The 22,926-nt window shown below is 37.9% G+C and overlaps 1 protein-coding gene across 1 annotated transcript in view; it reads right to left on the bottom strand.

The window, feature by feature from the left end:
- LOC103270940 (vacuolar protein sorting-associated protein 13B-like) overlaps window positions 1-22,926 on the bottom strand; it is a gene marked incomplete at both ends in the record, with an annotated part of 143,355 nt that overhangs the window by 54,457 nt on the left and 65,972 nt on the right. Inside the window, one exon of the mRNA XM_008068434.1 lies at window positions 3,458-3,585. Coding sequence (XP_008066625.1) covers window positions 3,458-3,585 — 128 coding nt within the window. The remainder of the gene's footprint in view (window positions 1-3,457; window positions 3,586-22,926) is intronic.

Here is a 22,926-nt window from a genome sequence, read left to right as displayed (position 1 = left end):
GGAGGGAGGGAGGAAAATTTTATTAAGGATTAGATATAATAAATATATATGTGTGTGGGTATATGTTTGTATATGTATATTACCTATCTACCATAGCATACAAATATATATATATAATAATTTAGTATACTGTTTTTCTTTTATTGGGCCTAACCAGTTCTTACTTTCCAAAGCATTTTTTTGAGTTGGAGTCTCACTCTGTCACCCAGACTGGAGAGCAGTGGCACACTCCTGCCACAGCAGCTTCGACCTGCTGTGCTCAGGCTATCCTTCCGCCTCAGCCTTCCAAGCAGCCGGAACTACAGGCATGTGCTACCACGCCCGGCTGATTTTTGTAGAGATGAGGTCTCGCTGCCCAGCCGGGTCTCGAACCCGCGGGCTCAGGCAATCCACTCACCTCAGCCTCCCAAAGGCGCGGGATTACAGGCTGAGCCACCAAGCCCGGCTAAGTGACTTTATCTTACAACTTTTTATATCTTAAGTAGAAGGGAAAGGATCTAGAGCTTAGATATTACTGTCTAGTACACATAACATTCTGTAAGAAACCTATGGTATCAGTCTTTCATATGTTGCTCACAGAAAAAAACCTATACAAAACTAAAATTTATAACTGTTAGCTGATCAGATAAGCAACTAACTATATATTTTCATAGTTTAAACATGATCTAGGAAGGAAGGTAATTAAATTTGATCAAACTATGTGCATTTAAAAGTGAAAAATAAGAAAAAAATTGATAACAATAAAGTAAGGAAATAGCTATAATTTTCATATTTAATTAGTAATTAGATGGGGAAAATAATTACATAACTCTTTTACATTAATTTCATTTCAACTCAATTTTTTCAGTACTGAGATAAGAATATGATCTATATGAACATTAAGCATGCAAAATTTTGTAAATAATTCTTAAAAGGAACAGTCTGGCATGGTGGGTCACACCTGTAATCCCAGCACTTTGGGAGGTGGAGACGAGAAGATTGCCTGATACTAGTATGGACAACTTATCGAGACCTGGTCTGTACAACAGAAATCAAATAAATTAGCCAGGCACAGTGGCGCACACCTGTAGTTCGAGCTACTTGGAAATGCTGAGGTGGAAAGATCACCTGAGCCCAGTAGGTCAAGGCTGCAATAGTTGTGAGTATGCCACTGTACTCCAGCATGAATGACAGAGTGAGACGAAAGAAAAGAAAAGAAGAAGAGAAGAGAAAAGAAAGGGGAAACCCCCTCAGCATCCCTCCCACTTTGGGAGCTTTTCTGTCCTCTCAAAAAATCCTGCTTTCTCAAAAAAAAGGAAAGAAAAGAAAGAAGGAATGAGAGAAACGAAGAAAGAAGGAAGGAAAGAGTATAATAAAGTAACATTTTTTAAATTCAAAGAACATCTCGAATTGTGTATATTTTGATTACTATCAGGAAGAACATGTTTCATATCATTATGTTCATTAAAAAGACAATACACCAATTATTTTCACAACAAAGTTATGAAAACAAGATAGTATACATGCTACTTGTGGGAAAATTTTTACTAATATTAACAAGGCTGTGGGCTGTCTCCTCACTCTCTTGATGATTTCTTTGGCTTTGCAAAGCGTGTCAGTTTGATGAGGTCCCACTTGTCTATATTATCTCTTATGGCATGGGCACTTGGGTTTTTGATAAGGAATTCATTGCCAGTTCCAATTTTCATAAGGGCGTCTCTTGCATTTTCTAAGGTTCTTATAGTTTGAGGTTTTACATTTATGTCTTTGATTCATTTAGTGTTGATTTTTGTGTATGGTGATGGGTAGGGGTCTTGTTTTAATCTTCTGCATGTGGTCAGCCAGTTTTCCCAGCACCATTTACTGACTAGGTTCTCCTCTTCCCAATGGTTGAGGGTGGAGGCTTAAGATGAATTGGTTGAGATTGAGGTTTTGCTTCTGGAATCTCTATCCTGTTCCATTGGTCTATATGCCTGTTCTTGCACCAATACCAGGCTGTTTTGATCATTGTAGTTGTATAATAAAGTTTGAAGTCAGAGTGTGATATTTTCTGCTTTGCCCCCCTCCCCGCCCCCCCCCCCAGGATTGTTTTGGTTATTTGTGATTATGTTTCCATATGAATTCCTCTATTGTTGTTTCTAGAACTGAGAAGAATGTTGCTGGTAATTTAATGGATATTATGTTAAATCTGTAGATTGCCTTGGATAGGATGGACATCTTAACAATGTTGATTCTTCTAATCCACGAGCATGGAATATTTTCTATTTTGTTTGTGTCATCTTTGATTTCTTTGAGCAGTTTTGGAGTTTTCATTCAAAGGCCTTTGACTTCTCTGGTTAGAAAGAAGCCAAGGTATTTCATTTTTTTGTGGCTATTGTGAATGGGTTTGTGCTTTTTATTTGGGTTTCTGTTTGTTTATTGCTGATGTATAGGAATGCAAGAATCTTTTGCACATTTATTCATACCCTGAGACTTTGTCAAAGACCTAACATCTAAGATCTACAAAGAACTCAAACTTGCCAAAAAGAAAAAAACAAACAGCCCCATTACTAAGTGGGCAAAAGATATGAATAGGCACTTCTCAAAAGAAGATATATGAGTAGCCAATAGATACATGAAAAAATGCTCACCCTCAAACATCATCAAAGAAATGCAAATTAAAACCACACTGAGATACCACCTAACTCCAGTCAGGATGGCCACCATCAGTAACTCAAAAAACAACAGATGCTGGAGAGGATGCGGGGAAAAGAGAATGCTTCCAGAGTATTGTTGGGAGTGTAAACTAGTACAACCTCTGTGGAAAACAGTTTGGCCATTCCTAAAAGATCTAAAAGTCGATATGACCTTCCATATGACCCCATAATCCCCCTATGGGAATATACCCTGAGAAACTCAAATTACTCTAGGAAAAAAGTACCTGCACATGCATGTTTACTGCAGCATTATTCACAATAGCTAAAACATGGAACCAACAGTGCTGCCCATTGAAAGAGGACTGAATAAAAAAAAATATGGTGTGTGTGTGTGTGTGTGTGTGTGTGTGTGTGTGTGTGTGTATACCTGATAGAATATTACGCAGTCATAAAGGTGGACAAAATTAAGAACTTCACAGCAACTTGGATGGACTTAGAGTCTATAATACTGAGTGATCAATCACAGAAACAAAGAACTAAGTACCACATGTTCTCACTCATAAGCAGACCTTGAACAATTATCATAACACTAAAAGAAAGGGATTGGCAGTAGTGGAAAACTGCCGGGGGGTGGGGGGCAGGATTCGCAGCAGTGGGAAACTGCCTGGGGGAGGGCACACCTCATCAACAAGGGTTCCAGCATAATGAATATTTATATACCTAACCCTGAACTGTAACCCACATCTTTAGAATTAAAAATTTTTTTAAACTATGGAAAAAAATGCTGAAAAATGAGAAGGATTATAGAAATTAGAGCCGTTATATTTCTAATTGTATTTTACCTGTAGTGTGAGATGCTTCACTGCATTCCATACTATTCCAATAAACTCTTTCATTCTTTCTTCAGGGCTTCTGCAGCTTTCATATATATTCAACATGGCTTTCACAGGAACTGACAACGGTCGGGATTCTAAGTATAATAATAGCTGATTATTTAACAGAAACATACTTTATAATTTCACAAAAATCTACCAAAAATTGTTTCAAGATGATTTCTTGTTTAAAACTATTACTTCTGTATGTTATTATAAAATGTCATATTAGATCTTTTTTTTTTTTTTTTGAGTTGGAGTCTCACTCTGTCGCCCAGACTGGAGTGCAGTGGCCGCTCCTGGCCACGCAACCTCGACCTGCTGGGCTCCAGCAATCCTTCCGCCTCAACCTTCCGAGCAGCTAGAATTACAGGCATGCGCTACCACGCCTGGCTGATTTTTTGATTTATTGTAGAGATGAGGTCTCGTTGCCCAGGCGGGTCTCAATCCCGCAGGCTCAGGCAATCCACTCACCTCAGCCTCTCAAAGGTGCGGGATTACAGGCTGAGCCACCGAGCCCGGCTAGATCTTTTTATCTTGTAGAATTACTGATTTTTGTAACTATTCAAAGGTAAGCAAACCTAATTTGTTAGATATCAGGAGAGCATTCATTACTGTTGTCAGGGATTGGTGACTAGAAGGTGGACTTGTGAAATGATGGCAAAGTTCTACTTATTGAAATATCGAATAAAATGCACTGGGGAAAGGATACCCTATTTAACATATGGTTCTGGAAAAACTGGCTAACCATAAGCAGAAGAATAAAGCTAGACCTCTTCTTCTCACCATATATAAAAACTAACTCAAGATGGATTAGTGACTTAAACATAAGACCTCAGACTATAAAAATCCTGGAAGTAAGCCTAGGAAACACTCTTCTGGACATCGTCTATGCAATTAATTCATGATTAAGACCTCAAAACCAAACGCAGCAAAAACCAAAATTGACAAGTGGGGCATAATCAAACTAAAGAGCATCTAGGCAGCAAAATAACAACAAAAAACCATTAACAGAGTAAAGAGACAGCCTATAGGATAGGAGAAAATATTTGCAAAGTACGCATCCAACAAAAAAAATAATATCCAGCATCTATAAAGAACTCAAATGAATCAAGAGGAAAAAAAACAGCCCCATTAAAAAATGGGCAAAGGATATGAACAGACACTTCTCAAAGGAAGACATACAAGGGACCAACACACACATGAAAAAATGTTCAACATTGCTAATAATTAGAGAAATGCAAATCAAAGCCACAATGGGACACGATCTCACACAAGTCAGAATGACTATTATTAAAAAGTCAAAAAACAACAGAGGTTGGCAAGGTTGCAGAGAAAAGGGAATGCACATGCACTTTTGGTGGGAATGCAAACTAGTTCAACCTTTCTGGAAAGCAGTTTGGGAATTTATTAAAAAACGAAAAACAGATTTACATTTGACCCAGCAAACCCACTACTGGGTAAATATCCAAAAAAGGAGCATAAATCATTCTGTCAAAAAGACACCTGCATGTGTATGTTTATTGCAGTACTATCTATAATAGCAAAAACATGAACCCAACCTAGGTGCTAATCAGTAGTGTACTAAATAAAGAAAATGTTGTACAAATACACAATGGAATACTATGCTGCCACAAAAGAGAATGAAATTATGTCCTTTGCAGCAACATGGACACAGCTGGAGACCATCATTCTAAGTGAATTATCACAGAAACAGAAAACCGAATAAGACATGCTCTGATTTATAAGTGAGAGGTAAATTCTGAATACACAAGGCATAAAGAAGGGAAAAGCAGATATTGGAGACTCTTTATTGGGAAAATAAGGGAGGGAGCAAAGGGTTTGAAAAACTACCCTACCCATTGGGTATGATGCCTACCACATAGGTGATGGCATCACACAATATACATAAGTAACAAACTTGCACATGTGCCCCTTGAATTTAAAAAATAGAAAAGTAAAAACAAAAACAAAATTTTATTGAATTTGAAAAAAGTTAAACATGCACACTCTATGGAATAATCCAATTTTTAAGAATCTATGCTATAGAAACACTACAACATGCGAGAGTGCACGCACAAAACTTACAAAAGATGCTCAGCATCAGCAGCACTATTTGTAATAGCAAAGAAAAGAAGGAAAGGTGTACAAAGGAGGAAAGGGGAAGGCAAGAAGAAGGAAAGGGGAGGAAAAAAGTTAAACAATTTGTCCATTAAAAAGGAAATGGTTAGATTAATTTTTGAATACTTGAAATAAAGATTATAATCTAACAATTTAAAGATGAAGTACAGTTGAAGGTATGACAGAGCAAATTTTTGATAACATGAAGTGTAAAAACTAAAATATATTTGTGGTATAATCCAAATATGTTTTGGAAACAGTGTGTAACTTTGAGTATGTATGAGTATCTTCCCATACACAAAAAATGTTATAGAAAGACCAAGAAAGCAAGCCTTTGACAGAAGCAATCTCTCAGGAAAATAAAACAGAAATGAAGATGAATAAGTAAGAGGTGGGTACTTAACTCTTCACTATGTATATTGCCAAGTTAATAGTTTTATAAAAATAAATGACCTGTTATAACTTTTTAAACATACATACCAATTTAATTTTGTACTTATTTGAACTACTTTGCCTTTCTTTTGTACATTAGTAGTTGTCAGAAGAAAATGGTTAAGTAAAATTGCTGTAGAATTCTACCAATTTAAGTAAATGGCTCAAAATGTAGACCAAATTTTAAAATTCTTTGAAACAATGACTAGTAAAAGTTTCCATGAAAGTCACTTATGGTCTAATTTTTTCCCCTGTTCTCCATTTTATTTTCATTCATAAATACATGTGTGTGTATATATATTTTATTTTGTTTTTCCAGTAGCTTCAGGGGTACAAATGGTTTTCAGTTACATGGCTGCTTTGTGAAGAAGTCTGGACTTTAAGTGTACCCATCACCCCCATTAGTGCACACTGTACCCGTTGGTGACTTTTCTTTCCCATATTCCCCTATCTGAGTCTCCAGTGTCCACTATACCATTATATATGCCTTTGCAGACCTTTAACTTAGCTCTAATTTACAAGTTAGAATATATGGTATTTAGTTTACTATTTCTGCATTACTTCATTAGGATGATGATCTCCGATTCCATTCAAGTTGCTGCAAAACACATTGTTTTGTTCTTTATTATGGCTAAATAGCATTCTATGGTATATATATGCCACGATTTCATTATCCACTGATCAACTTCTGGGCATTTTGCTGCTATAAACATGCAGTGTCTTTTTTTGGTATAGTGAGCTTATGGTAAAAATTGTTAAACCCACTTATACAAAATAGTAGTACTAAATGGATACTGTTATTAAAATTTGAAAATAAATTGATCTAATAAATGCTAATATCACCAAGCAGGGTGGGCACTATTACACAACTGTGAAACAATAGTTCCAGTCACCACTAACCAAATAGCCACATATTTGTTGTAAATACTGTATTCTCTAATGATCGAATCAAACATTTAGAGGTTTTGAAATCTACATGTGGGTTAAAAGTGCTGTTCAAGTAAGTATAAAAAACAATCTGTTACACTTTTTCATGAAAAACATACTCAGGTATTCAAAGAGTAAATCCATATTATTTTGAATATACTAACTTTCAATCCATCACATTTCATAAAGGGTAATAGAAGAATGTTTCAAAATGACAATATTTCTGTAGTTAGGTATATTTTACAGACAAGACAGACATACTTTGGGTCATGGTAGGTACGCAGGCCAGCGGCACCTGGTGCTGCTGCCGCTGCCCTAGGGCAATGCAGCTGCCCAGGAACGTGGGCACAGCTCCTCCACCTTCTGGCAGAGACCTGCATTGCCCCACCTAGCTCCGCCCAGCTCCTCCCAGCCTCCAACTTGGGATCTAAGGAGAGATCTGAATAGCCCAGCCCAGCCCAGCTGCACCCAGGCTCCAAACTGGGACCTAAGGTGATCTCATCAAACTGGGAGAGAAAGAAGCCCCTCTCAGATGCTGGATCAGACACAGACAGGTCAGATCTGAGTAGCAGACTTGACAGGCTGCAAGCTGGGTGAGTCCAGATCTGATCCACCCTCCTTCCAAAGTTGGCTTGGGGCATCTAACCCAAGCAGTGCACAACCCTATCTGCCTGCGCTAAGAGCAGAGGAGAGGGGCTCAAGACCAAAGCTGAAAGGATGTTGGACTTACAGGAACGACCTCAGAGAGAATTTGATTCTTTGTTTTCATTTTTTAATTTTCATTTTTTGTCTGTTTTCCTCATTTTTGTTTGTTTTTATGTTTTAGTTTTTCTTCTCTTTCTTTCTGGTTTTGATAACATTTTTGTATTTGCTTTGTTTCTGTTATTTTACTGATTTTCTTTCTCTATCCTTTAGACTTCCTGTTTGTGGATGGGAAAAGTACATCAATAGGAAGCTTTTTGTTGGACTATGTGTTAGGATTATCTGTATGTTTTAGTTTTTTTTTTTTAAATCTTTTCTGTCTCTTTTCATTTGTTACTTGTTATGTCTGTCTGTTTTCCCTCTTACTCTTCTCTCTCTCCATCTTCCTCTTACCTTCTCCACCTTCATTTTTCCATTATTTTCCTTGTTCTTATCTCATTATGCTTCCAAGGAGCAAATCTATACTCCTGCTGCATAGACAGATTGTAAGGCAGTAGAAGGTGAGTTCCAGGGTGCCCATACACCTGTCAGTGGATACTGGGATCTACAGTTATATTTTGAATCACAGTTCCCCCTGAATTAAATCTCAGAACTGCAAAAGTATAGCACCCAACCAACAGCCCAGCTTCAGAACTGAAAAAAGTCAGAGGATCCACACAAGAATAGGAGACTGAGCAAATAGAAGTAGAAGTAACCCTGCCATACCTGAACAACAAAATTAAAGAAAGGGGGGAGGGAGGAAAATCTAAACATATGAAGAAAAACCAAAAGAAGAATATGGGTGGCACACAGATCCCTGGGAGGCCAGAGAGTGAGAAAACAGACTTCGGAATGCAAACATTGAAGAGCCCACAGAATGACTGGTCTCAAACTACAAACCCAGATATCAAGATATTAATAGAGAGAATAAAAAGAATTGAGGGGAGACAAGAGTAAAATAGGAAGGAATTGATAACTGAGATAATAGCAGTAAAGAATACTGTGAATGAAATAAAAAACTGATAAGCATGGAAAGCAGAATTATTCAAGCAGAAGAAAGAATCTCAGAGCTTGAGGACCAAAATATAGAACAAACAGAAACTGTCAAAAACATAGAAAAGAAGCTTAAAAAACCAGAACAAAACCTTTCAAGAGATGAGCAATTATTTCAAGAGGCTGAACCTAAGAGTCATTGGACTTCCTGAGGTAGTAAGAGAGACAGAGACTACCCTGTAACAAGCATTCCATGAAATTATTCAAGAAAACTTCCCTCATCTCATCAGTGATGTGACCATTCAAACACAAGAGATTCAGAGAAGCCCTGCAAGACAACAAATGAGAAGACCAACTCCTAGACACACAGTAATTCATCTAAACAAAGTAGGTATACAAGAAAAAATCCTAAAGGCAGTAAGAGAATAACGTCAGAATATCTACCAGGGAAAACCAATTACAATAGCAGCAGATTTATCTACAGAAACACTTCAGGCTAGGAGAGCTTGGAGCCCGATCTTCAAAGTTCTCAAAGATAAACAATTTCAACCAATAATAATCTATCCAGCTAAGCTAAACTTCATCAGTGAGGGAGAATTAAAATCTTTCCGACATTTAATCCCTAAGTACTTACGCTGCCTCTAGACCAGCTCTACAAGAAAGTTAAGAAAGTTTTAAACACAGAAGAAAGGGAAAAAAGAACAACAACGTTCTTCATAAGAGTGCAGGAAAAAGATAGAAAACACACATGAATCAACCCCAAAATCAAAAGAAAGACAACAAACAAAAAGAAACAACCACAACTCTAAAAAAACTTCATGACAGGAATAAACTCTCACGTTTCAATAATTAGCCTGAATGTGAACAGACTAAATGCACCACTGAAAAGACACAGAATGGCAAAATGGATAAAATAAAATGAGGCAACAATATATTGTTTCCAAGAGACTCATCTCACCAGAAAGGACACACACAGACTCAAAGTAAGAGGATGGGAAGCAAAATTTCAGAGGAACGGAACACAAAAGAAAGTGTGACTTGCGATTTTAATTTCAGACAAAATACCCTTTAGGTATCAAAAATTTTAAAAGATACAGAAAGCCACTATATAATGATAAAAGGTTCAATCCATCAACAAGAAATATCCATCCTATACAAATATGCACCCAACAGTGGAGCACCAACTTTCATAAAGTAGCTTCTAGGCAAACTTAAAAAAGCTATTGACACAAACACTATAATGCCTGGGGATTTTAATACACCAATAACAACCCTAGACAGATAGATCATCGAGACAAAAAGTCAGCAAGGAGTTTCAAAACCTCTATGTAACCCTTGACCAAATGAACTTAACTGATACCTACAGAATACTTCACCCAACGACCACAGAATATACATTCTACTCAACACCACATGGAACATACTCTAAGATGAACCACATCCTTGGCCATAAGTCAAGCATAAACAAATTTCATAAGATTAAAATTCTACCATGTACCTTCTCAGACTACAGTGGAATAAAAATAAGTATCAACACCAACAAAGTTCCCCCCAAACCCACAAAGACAGGGACACTAAACAGCATGATGCTAAGCAACTCCTGAGTCAACATGGAAATCAAAACAGAGATTAAAAGATACCTAGAAACAAATGAAAATGAAGAAACAATTGACAAAAATCTCTGGGATGCCATGAAAGCAGTAATAAGAGGGGAATTCGTATCTCTACAAACACACATGAAGAAAATAGAAAGAACACACTATAACAGCCTAAAAAATCACCTAAGGAAGCTGGAAAAGCAAGACCACCAAAACCTTAACTTCAGCAGAAGAATCCAGATCACCAAAATAAAAGCCCAAATTCAGGACATAGAAGACAAAAAGATAATACAAAAAAAATCAACAAAACAAAAAGCTGGTTCTTTGAAAGGATAAACAAGATTGATGATTCCCTAGCTAGACTGACCAAGAAAAAGAGAGAAAAAGCCCAAATAAACTCAATCAGAAACACAAACGATGAAGTCACAACTGACCCTGAAGAAATCCAAAAGATTATCAGAGACTACTATGTACACCTGTATGGAAACAAACCTGAAATCTTGAAGGAAATGGAGGACTTTCTGACAACACACAACCTCCCCAGATTGAAATAAGAAGAAATCAAGACCTTATATAGACCAATAAAAATCCAGGAAATTAACTATGCCATAAGAAAACTACCTACAAAAAAAAAAAAGCCCTGGACTAGATGGCTTTCCAGCAGAATACTACAAAACACACAAGGAGAAGCTGATATCAATCCTACTAAAAGTATTCCAGGTGACTGAGAAAGAAGGAACTCTCCCCAACACACTTTATGATGCTAACATCACACTGATACCCAAGCCAGGTAAAGAACCAACAAAGAAAGAGAACTACAGGTCAATATCCTTGATGAACATAGATGCTAAAATTCTCAACAAGATTCGAGCAAACTGGATTCAACAACACATCTCAAAAATCATCTACCATGACCAAGTAGGCTTCATCCCTGGGATGCAAGGCTGGTTCAACATTTGTAAGACCATAAACGTAATTAAATACATCAACAGACATTACAATAAAAACCACATGATTATATCATTAGATGCAGAAAAAGCTTTTGATAAAATTCAGCACCACTTCTTGATAAAAATCAACGAACATCTAGGCAAAGATGGAACATACCTCAAAATAGTAAGAGCCATCTATGAGAAACCCACAGTCAGCATACTACTAAACAGACAAAAATTGGAACCATTTCTCCTGGAAACTGGAACAAGACAACAATGCGCACTATCACCCCTCCTGTTCAACATAGTTTTAGAAGTTCTAGCAAGAGCAATCAGAGAAAAGAAGGCAATAAGGTTATCCAAATAGGAAAAGAGGAAATCAAGTTATCCTCTGTGCAGATGACATGATTCTATACCTTGAAAACCCAAGAGAATCTGTCAAAAACCTCCTTGCACTAATAAAGGACTCTGGCAAAGTCTCAGGTATAAAGTAAATGTGCAAAAGACAATCACATTTCTATACACCAATAATAAACAAACAGAAACCCAAATAAAAAGCACAATTCCATTCACAATAGCCACAAAAAATGAAATACCTTGGCATCTTCCTAACCAGAGACGTCAAAGACCTGTACAATGAAAACAACAAAACACTGCTCAAAGAAATCAAAGATGACATAAACAAGTAGAAAATATTCCATGCTCATGGATTGGAAGAATCAATGTTGTTAAGATGTCCATTCTACCTAAGGCAATCTACAGATTTAATGTAATACCCATCAAATTACCAGCAACATTCTTCTCAGGCCCAGAAAAAACAATTCAGAAATTCATATGAAAACATAAACGACCATGAATAGCCAAAACACTCCTCAGCAAAAAAACAAAGCAGGAGGTATCACACTCCCAGACTTTAAACTTTTATTATAAAGCTATAATAATCAAAACAGCCTGTTATTGGTACAAGAACAGGCATATAGACCAATGGAATAGAATTGAGATTACAGAAGCAAAACCTCAATTTCTCAACCAACTCATTTTTGAAAAAGCCTCCACCACCAACCACTGGGGAGAGGAGAACCTAATCAGTAAATGGTGCTGGGATATCTGGCTGACTACATGCAGAAGATTGAAACAGGACCCTTACCTATCCCCATACCCAAAAATCAACTCTAAATGGATCAGAAACCTAAACGTAAAACCTCAAACTATAAGAACCTTAGAAAATACAGGAGACACTCTTACTGAAATTGGAACTGGCAATCAATTCCTGATCAAAACCCCAAGTGCTCATGCCATAAGAGATAAGATAGTAAGTGGGACCTTATCAAACGGACAAGCTTCTGCAAAGCCAAAGAAACCATCAAGAGGGCAGGGAGACAGTCCACAGACTGGGAAAAATATTTGCCAACTCTATGTCTGACAAAAGCCTAACATCTAGGATCTTCAAGGAACTCAAACATGCTGAAAAGAAAAAAACAAACAGCCCCATTACAAAGTGGGTAAAAGATATGAATACACAGTTCTCAAAAGAAGACATACGAGCAGCCAACAGACACATGAAAAAATGTTCGGCCTCACTAGTCATCAAAGAAATACAAATTAAAACTACACTGAGATATCACCTAACTCCAAACAGGATGGCCATCATCAATAACAAAAAACAACAGATGCTGAAGAGGATGCGGTGAAAAGGGAACTCTTCTACACTGTTGGTGGGAGTGTAAACTAGTACAGCCTCTGTGGAAAACAGTGTGGTGATTCCTAAAAGTTCTAGAAATCGACCTTCCATATGACCCTGCAATCCCACTACTGGGAATATACCCGGAAGAACTCAAACCACTCTATAAAAAAGATAACTGCACATGTATGTTTATCGCAACATTGTTCACAATAGCAAGAACATGGAACCAACCTGCTGCCCATCAAAAGAGGACTGGATGAAAAAAAAAATGTGAGTCGGGCTCCATGGCTCAGCCTGTAATCCCATGCTTTGGGAGGATGAGGTGAGTGGATTGCCTGAGCCCGCGGGTTCGAGACCCGCCTGGACAACGTGGCGAGACCTCATCTCTACAATAATTCAAAAAATTAGATGAGCGTGATAGCACATGCATGTAGTTCCAGCTACTTGGAAGGCTGAGGTGGAAGGATCGCTGGAGCTCAGCAGGTCGAGGCTGCAGTGGCCGGGAGCAGCCACTGCACTCCAGTCTGGGCGACAGAGTGAGACTTCAACTCAAAAAAAAAAAAAAAAATGTGGTACATATACACAAGAATATTATGCAGCCATAAATAAGAACAAAATCATGAATTTTGCAGCAACCTGGATGAGTACTGAGTGATCTTTCACAGAAACAAAGAACTGAACACCGCATGTTCTCACTCATAAGTGGACCCTTGAACAACTACCATAATACCAAAAAGAAAAGAAATGACAGTAGCGAGAAACTGTGGGGGCGTGGTGGGGGGGGAGGTGGGATTGGCAGTGGTGGTAAACTGTCTGGGGAGGGGGGGCACACCTCATCAACAAGGGTTCCTGCACAATGAATATTTGTATACCTAACCCTGAATTGTACCCCACAATTTTAAAATAAAAAATTTGAAAAACAAAATCTATATTGTACTTACTACATGCCAGGTATTGCTTTTAGTGCTATATAAATATTAATCTTTATAACAATTCCACAAGAAATATACTATATTTAGACTCTTATTTTCACCATTTTCAGATAAGAAAACTGATCACAAAGAGGCTAAATAACTTATCATAAGTCACATAGCTGATAAGTAGCAAAACAAGGAAGTCCACAGTCCATCCTTTTTTTCTTATTTATTGATTTTGCTTATAGGGTCTTACTCTGTCACCTAGATAGCAATGCAGTGGCATAACCAAAGCTCATTGCAGCCTCCAGTTCCTGTGATGAAAGGATCCACCCTCCTCAACCTCCTGAGTAGCTGGGACTATAGGGATATACCACCACACCTGACTAACTTTTTCACTTTTTATAGAGTCAAGGTCTTGCTGTGTTGCCCAGGCTAAGTTCATCCTTTTAACTACTATGCTATGTTGCCTTTTCTATTATTCAATCTCCATACAATGACTTTTAGTTCTATCAAATATAAAAATAAGTGTATAATATTACTATTAACGATCATGGTACCCCAAATAGTTTATTCATTCGCAATGGAGTTATAGAAAACCTACACTTAACATGGTAGACTAATTTCAAACTTATTTACATTTAGTTTTCAGCAAAAAATAAGTAAGTTTGAGACCCAAATTGTATTGGTTAAAATAGTATCAACAATTATTTCTTAGGGATGTACTACCAAAGAAAAAGCATTATACTTGATGTCAACTTAAGTTATTGTTTTAGTTGTGCTACTTGTCATACAATTTGGGAAAAGCAATTTCATCACCGAATGTGTCAGTTTTCTGATCTGTACAAAATGTTAATGATACTTATATCTAATATCAAGAATACTATTCAGTGTAAATGTTGTAACACATAAAATAATGGTTTGGAAAGGTACTATAAATACAAGGAATAAAGATAAAAAATTAGCTAATCACTTATGTAAAGAACTTGAAGGTTACTAGATCTAAAACACAATTGCATTTCTTTCCTTTAAAAATCAGCCTATTGTTTTAGTTTTACCTTACATGTCATTTCCTTAAATGTCATTTCCTCAGAGAAATGATCACTGATTTCCCAAAATTAGATTTGGTCCTTCCTCTATAGCCTAGCAAAATTCTGATATAATTTTGTATAACATATAATTCTTCATGGTATCATAATAAACATTTGAATGCATGTCTCTCCAGAGAACAGCAAAAGCATAGTGATATGGTATAGCAATAAAGGGTCGTGCTTAATAAGTTGGACATTGAAGACACATTCTGGGTTATGCTCCCTACTACTTTACAGGTCCAATGAGAAATATTCTTTATGTACATATTTAATAGCATATCACCAATTAGCTAAACCTGGATGCAAATGCATAAAGCTAGACACTCCAGGTCACATAATTAAGTTACTGTATTTTTGAGTCTATATTTCAATCAATGATTTATATCAAAACATCCCTTTCCTTCCTCAGATTGAACTGGACTCTGGTAACAACTACTCAGAGTTGGTATGTCAAAATTTCAGTTCTTATTTTGAGGGTTTAAGTAATGATGTCAATGGTTAGATGGTAACTCTTAAATACCCTACAATATGTATAAACCAAAGGCACCAAATATTGACATTTGATACCAAATGTCTTATATTCTTGAAATTTAAGATTCTCACAATAACAAGGTTACATATTAAGAAGTCAAAAAAAATTCGTTCAGTTGTATTAATTCAGTTTTCATAATAAGTGCTTCTTAGAATTAAGGTTTTTCTGTTCCAAGTTTATGTCTTCTGTTATGTAAAAGCATTAAAGAAAGAGGTGCTATCACTAAAGGCTAGATTTAGTACTTAGTCAATAAGGGAGGATAACCTCTAATAGAATAATTATTTTTAATAAAATTTTCCTATAGCAATTTTCCTTTTAAAATAAAATTTCTAATAATCAATTCATATGTTATGGACTTGATTTAGTACAGTGCTGACACCAAGACCATATTCATTTCACTGAAAGAACAATTCATGTGTCTATTATTTACTCCATGTAGCAGTTAGTATAATGTCTTGCTCAGTAATATTGGTTGATCCAAGAATCCACTGATGTCTCATTAAATAGAAAACAAATCATACTGCACCTTCTTGAAATCTTTTCCTAACAGCATACTGACATTTACCTAAATGCGTATCATTTGACATTTTGTGTAACCTTTGTGTGAGGTACCTATTTATAATTTATGGTTTCACGTTTATTTGAAATTTAAAATAATCATCAAAAAGAAAAGTGTGTCTTTTATTTCTCCTTTACGTTCATGAGAAATCGAACATTTCAGTCATGTATTCATAGCCAAGGCAATATTATACCAGGGGTAACTGCCTTAGAAAATACGACTCTAGAAAATAAGTTGTGTAAACTCAATTATCCACAGGAAAATAGAGAAGATGACCACACCAAAGGAACCCATAGGGAAATCAAGGCTCCCTATGAGATAAAGAGGAAAAAGCTGCAAGGCATTGGGAAAGACAGAAACAGTAGGACCTGAAGCAGGGCAATGGAGTTCTTTTATTACAATTTTACAGAAAGCCTAAGACTAATTGGTGAACACCAAACTATCTAGAAGGGCATATTTTCTAGATTTCTGGTAAGAACTTGAAGGAAGTAAAACAAATCCCTCAGAAAAGAAATCAGACCTTGACCCAAGAATGATATTCAGTATCACATTTCACTATCTTATTGACAAAATATCATTAAAAACTAAGATGAAGGGTGGTGCCTGCTATATGGTATATTTTTTGAAATACTTTTATTATAGCTGCTAATAGGAGAAAAATCAGAAAATGTAGCTCACCAAAAAAGAAGAAGAAAGGAAAGAAGAATGGCAGAAGGGAAAATTAAAATATTCCATAATTTCAACATGCAAAAAATTATTCAAGAATGATTTGTGAAGTGCCTATTACCTTTGGAACTTAGGTCAAGAAGTGGGAATTCTATGGTGAGCAGAACACAGTCCCAGTCTTGAAGCTTACGTATACATGTTAGATGGCTTTAAGAGTTAAAATTCGAACAGCAGCAGCAAAAACAAACAAACAAACAAAATACTCTTTGTGGTAGAATTTCAGACATTAGGGGGATTAGTATATTTAAATAAAAGCATGGACTGGGGGTAATTCAGAAAATCTAGGTCCCATTTTTTCTTAATTCTACCAATTCAAGGTATGTGATCTTAAAATCACTTCTGCTACTTAGGTTTTAACTTTCTCATTCACAATTTTCAGGACATAAATAATAAAGGCTGCCTTAATCTTACTCAAAAACCATGGGGCAGGACAGAGATTCTAATATCTGTCAAGAAAAAAAGAGAAATAAAGAAATGGGGGGGGGGAGAAAGGAAGGAAGGAGAAGGAGGCGAAAGAATGAGCAAGGGGAGGGAGGGAGAGGAATGGGGTGCCCACAGTGAATAATACTGTCTTGTCATAAATAGCAAAGCAAAGACATGAATGTCTCTAGAATCTACCCTTCAAGTTATATATAGATTACCACATTGATCCATTGAGACCACTAAAATTCTTTCACTCTGGCCTCAATTCCAAGACAAATCAAACCAAACAAACAACAAAAAGAACTTTGAACGTCCATAACTTTCTTAGTGTGTATACACCCACAACCAACACTACCACCACCAGATATAACAGCACAGGGTAGTAAATGAGCCAAAAGCATTTCCAGATAGTATCATGAGATCTTGGAGAAACAATAAGAATTTTTAGGTTGAAAGAGGCATTTTTTTTGTTTATAGTTACAACAGGCTAGCATTGTTTTCTAATATTTTACACTTAAAACTAAGGTTCATTAAAAAGACACAATTATCCAAAGTGTGACTACAAAACAATGAAGCTGATTTTTATGTAGAACTATGAGAGTCAATCTTTGATGTTAGCCATTCACAAACACCCCCCCATGCCTCCCCATGCACTGTCCCTTCCTACAGTTAAGTTCTTACCTGAATGTGGGTCTTTAAAGTCATATCAAATGGTTCAGAGATAAACTAAAGATAATCTAACTAGAGAACTGAAAAAGCAGAAATGATAAATTTTGATGAATCAGATCACAACTAAAATTTGAATGTTCACCTCCGTGTTTTTGGAAAGAGAAAGAGAACAAAGGGAAGAAGGGAGGGAAACTTTTTTTTTTTTAAAGAGGTAAGGTTTTAGTCTGTTGCCCAGACTGCAGTGCAGTGGTGTTATCACAACTCACTATAACCCCAAACTCCTGGGTTCAAGTGATTCTCCCGCATTAGCCTCCCAAAAACGTAGGACTACAGGCATGTACTACCATGCCTGACTGATGTTTTAATTTTTTTGTAGAGACAAGGTCTCACTATGCGGCTCCAGCTTGCCTCAATCTCTAGGCTGTAAAGGATCCTCCCACCTTGCCTTTCCAAAGCACTGGGATTAGAGGTTGTGAGTTCACCATGCCCAGGTCCCAAATTTTATTCAGTGTCAATTTACTACATCCAGGGCACTACGGTAGTGAATTTTTAAAAAAATGACATAATCCCTGTTCTCCAAGAGTTTATAAGGTAAAGGGAAGATATTAACTTAATTAAATACTAGGATTATCATATAAACATGATAAATGCTGCACTGTGAAATATTTTAGGAACACAAAAAGACTGACTAAGTATTGGCAGGAGAGTCTTCACAAAGGACGTGACATAGAGTTGAACTGAGTAGGAATTCTTAAATCAACTAAAGAAGGAATTGCTGACAAAGAGAACATGAACAAAGGCACAGATGCACAGAGTGCATTGCAAGTAGTTTAGTGTGAGTGAAGTATGCTGCACAGAAGATGCAATGGGTATCCTTGATGGCCAGAGAGGTAAGATAAGGTCTAGTTGTGAAGGACCTTAAATACCATGCTAAGAAACAAAGTTAATCATGAAGGTACTAAGAGACAATGAAAAACGTTAAGTAGAAAAGTATAATAAAATCTGAGTTTAGAAGTGAAAATTCATACATTAACATAAAGAATATTTAACTGGAAAAGGAAGAGAACAAAGGGATCAATTAGGAGCTGTCTGGCTAATACTTAACATTCTTATCATTTTATTTGATTGCTGACACTAGAGTTGTAAATTAAATCTATTATGTGATCCCAGTATACAGCCTAGATTTGACTTACATAAATTTATGAAACACATTTATTTGATGTGCTTATAATTCCTTTTCCTTTAAGTAGAAAGCAGGAAAAATAAATTCTGATCCCTGACTACTTTGTTAGGGTCCTTGCAGTCCAAAGAAAAACTCCAGGTCTAAAATGTTTATTCTTTTGTTTGGTGATTTAATTTGATATATGTAACTATAATCATTTTAAGTATTCATTAAGTACATAATTGTATACTTAATTGTTTTTACTGAATATATTATTTACATTTCTTCAAACCTGTTTCAAATACTCAGAGAGAAAAAGAGACTGATTAACTGATGTAATCAAGACAGAATCAGGTGGCAAGGCTGTGATTATTAGGGGCTGGAGGAATGTGAGCTTTCCAGGATTGCTCAGGTAGTATACTTTTATTCTAGTTTTGTAATGTATGTATAAGTGTCAGGCACAGTTCTCTCACCATCTTAATAGATGTGCAAAATGTAGCTTTATTTTCTGTAGTAGAGTTACAGAACTTAATTTATCTTTGATTCTCAATTCTACTAAATTAAAGAAACGTATGCAAGGTTAACACAGGGTCTCTCCAGTTGTTAGGAGGGTAATATTGAGAAGAGAATTTGATTTTTGTTGTCTGGGTTCTGTGGCATCTTTTCTTCTCTCGGGCAATGAAAGTAGAATGCTGGAAATATCTTTAGATGTGTATGTTAACCTTGCATACGTTTCTTTAATTTAGTAGAATTGAGAATCAAAGATAAATTAAGTTCTGTAACTCTACTACAGAAAATAAAGCTACATTTTGCACATCTATTAAGATGGTGAGAGAACTGTGCCTGACACTTATACATACATTACAAAACTAGAATAAAAGTATACTACCTGAGCAATCCTGGAAAGCTCACATTCCTCCAGCCCCTAATAATCACAGCCTTGCCACCTGATTCTGTCTTGCAAACCTCAGGGGTTAATTATTTCATGTCCTTTAATATTCCATTTACATCAGCCACTAGGAGAAGCCCAAAATTCTAAAAGCACCCCTTATCACCCAGATTCCCATCACCAAACAGATCTATACAACCCTGCCTGACCCCATCTTTCACCTCACAACAACACAAAAATCTCTTCCATTCTACCTTCTAGAAGTCATTATGCATTACCAAATCTAAAACTTTTTCTAAAAGTTCAGAAGAGTTTTCTAAGGAGCCACAGACTGGTTAAATGAAAGGTGCCTGATTCACTGCTTGGAAGAGAACTACCAGACTCTGAAGTCAGCAATAGGCTTTCCTTGAACAAGAAATGAAATCTGTTATTTTGCATCACTGGATAACAGACTAATAGGACCTACTAGAGGAATCCGAAACAGTTGATCATCTCCACCTTCTCAAAACACTTTCTTCACTTCTTTCCAGATGCCTCTGCATTTATTCTACCTCATTGGTAGAAATGCTAATTCTTAATTTTCCAGACTGCAAATGTTGGAATGTCCAAGGGTTCAGTCCTTGGGCCATTTCTCTTCTCTATAAACACTATCTTGTTAGATTATCCCACTGTAATGCCATGGCTTTAAGTATTCTCTATCAAGATTCTATTTGCAGGAAACAATCTGAATCTATCTCCTAGGGTCCAGACTATTTACCAACTGCCTACTCAACACCTCCATTAAAATACTGGGGAGTTGAGGGGCCAAAATGTCCAATGAGAAGCAGCTGGCTTGTGCCTCTCTCGAAGAGTGAACCAAAATAGAGACCCTCAGCACTTAGAGCAGGATGGGACTGAAAGTTCACCTCACAACCTGCAGAGAAGCAGCAGATCTCACAGAGAGCATCGAGGAGAGAGATTCAATGGCCCATGTTGGAACCAGGCAGCCCCTTGGTCCAGGTAGCCACAGGAACAGCAAGCAGGCTCCGAAAACAGGAAAAGGGTGAGAGTGGGTAATCAGGAACTCAGTGCTCCTGCCACAGACTTAGAAGGACCCCCGAGCATCATGGGACTCCAGTCAACACAAACAACCTGGATACCGCACAGATGAACACTACCAGAACTCACCTGGAGCTGTATAGGCATTGGAGCCCTCAACAGCTCCAGCTGTGCCATCAACCTGGCGCTTAATCCCTGCAGGCTGTGTTCTACAGGGAGCTCCCAGGCCAGGGAAAGAACAGGAATTACCGACGTTTTAATTTGTCCCAAGGGCAAATTCCACTGCTGAGGAATTTGCAGTGGCAGCCTGCCACTTGTTGCTGAATGCACTTTTGAGTTCTGACCAAGGACTGACTATGGCAAGGGCAGGGGAGCTGGGAGGAACCCACTGCCCTAGCAACCCCCGAGGTTCCTCCCCCAATCCCTCTCTCCCCATATGAACTCTTTCAAGCAGCAGCCAGGAGACCCTTCCCATCACCATCCTTCCCACCATTCCCACTGGGGTAGCCAATGGCATGCAAAGGTGGGGAGCTAAAGCATGGACCACTCTGACCTAGACCAGTCCAGCTGGCTCCCCAGACCCCACACACAGGGTCTTTCCTTGGAAGCTCAATATGTAAAGAAAACTTTGGGAATCCCCATAGCCTCACCCATCACCTATGTCATCTGTGTACTTCCCTGGGAAAAAAAGCTAGCAGAAAGCTCACGTCCACCACTAAAGTAGACTCTCTCCTGGAAGTGCCAACTACTGGTCTGAGGTCAACTAGCACAGTCCATTAAAACATCTGACGGCTATGTGCGGTGGCTCAAGCCTGTAATCTCAGCATTTTGGGAGGTGGAGGCAAGAGGATTGCCTAAGCCCAGGCGTTCGAGACCAACCTGGGCAACTTGGTGAGACCTTGTCTCTACAATAAATCAAAAAATTAGCTGGGTGTGATGGTGCACGACTATAGTTCCAGCTAATTGGAAGGCTGAGGCAGAAGGATTGCCGAAGCCCCACAGGCCAAGGTTGCGGTGGCCATGAACGTGCCACTACACTCTAGCCTGGGCAACAGAGTGAGACTCCAACTAAAAAACCCCCCCCAAACCTGACAAATAACACAGCATTTGAAAAGGTCTTCTCCCAGATCTCAGCTAGTACCACTATTCAAACCATCACAGCCTATCAGGAGGCCTTGAGTCTGTGCATGTACCCAGCATATCCACACTGGCAATTAAGTAAGTCTCCACACTAAGGCTACATACAACCAAGGAAACCTTACAAAATCTATGCCATTCTCGTGCCAACCCCTTTAGAACTGGTTGCTTGCATATGCTACTGGGAAACCAGAGGACTGGTCAGTTTAACTCATTTCTACCATGTATCTATCTCAGGAGATATGAGCAGAGCCCATTTCACTGCACATCTTGAAAGCTAGTCCATAGTCTGAGACATTGAAGAGTTTCTCCAGATCGTCCTCCACCCATATCACTGACCAACTCTCCTTAGAATTTAACCCTTGCACCTTCACATCACTTGATGCCTTGAAAACACCCCCAGCACTAACCCTAATTGTGGCTGTGCCATAGGGTAGCTTGACCCAGAAGAGTAGCAGGATTCACAGTGGTTGGGTACCCAGGGATTGTCACTCCCAGGGAAAGGGGGAGTGCGTCACATCAGGTAAGCACCCAAAGGGACAAAAAAATACATAGATCCAGAGACTTGTTTGTGTCTCAGATCTCCCAGCTTGAGGGAAGTTTCCTTCATAAGAGATGCAGACTCAGTGCTGGGCTCAGTGGAAAAAGGCAGTGGTTCTGGCTTAGCAATTAAGCAGCCCTGGTGCCCATAAAGGGTCGTGGAGAAGGGGACTTCACCCATTTACCCTTCCTTGCAGACATTTGCTTCTCTCATGGGTGCTCAGTGCAAGTGTACCTGTTGACAGCACTTCTGCAACATTTTAGAGGAACTGCAACCTCACAAGAGGTGGGCTCTTCTGGCTAAGGCTTGCACAAGGGGTGGAACCCTGCTGCCTTTCTTTACAGAACGTAAGTGCTCCTACAGATGGACAAAAATATATGTCTGATTTGA

Source organism: Carlito syrichta, unplaced genomic scaffold (assembly GCF_000164805.1).
Source record: "Carlito syrichta isolate Samal-C Ts95f unplaced genomic scaffold, Tarsius_syrichta-2.0.1 Scaffold108659, whole genome shotgun sequence".
Taxonomy (NCBI): domain Eukaryota; kingdom Metazoa; phylum Chordata; class Mammalia; order Primates; family Tarsiidae; genus Carlito; species Carlito syrichta.
Note: the sequence above shows the minus strand (reverse complement) of the source record. Positions and strands in the feature narration are given on the sequence as shown.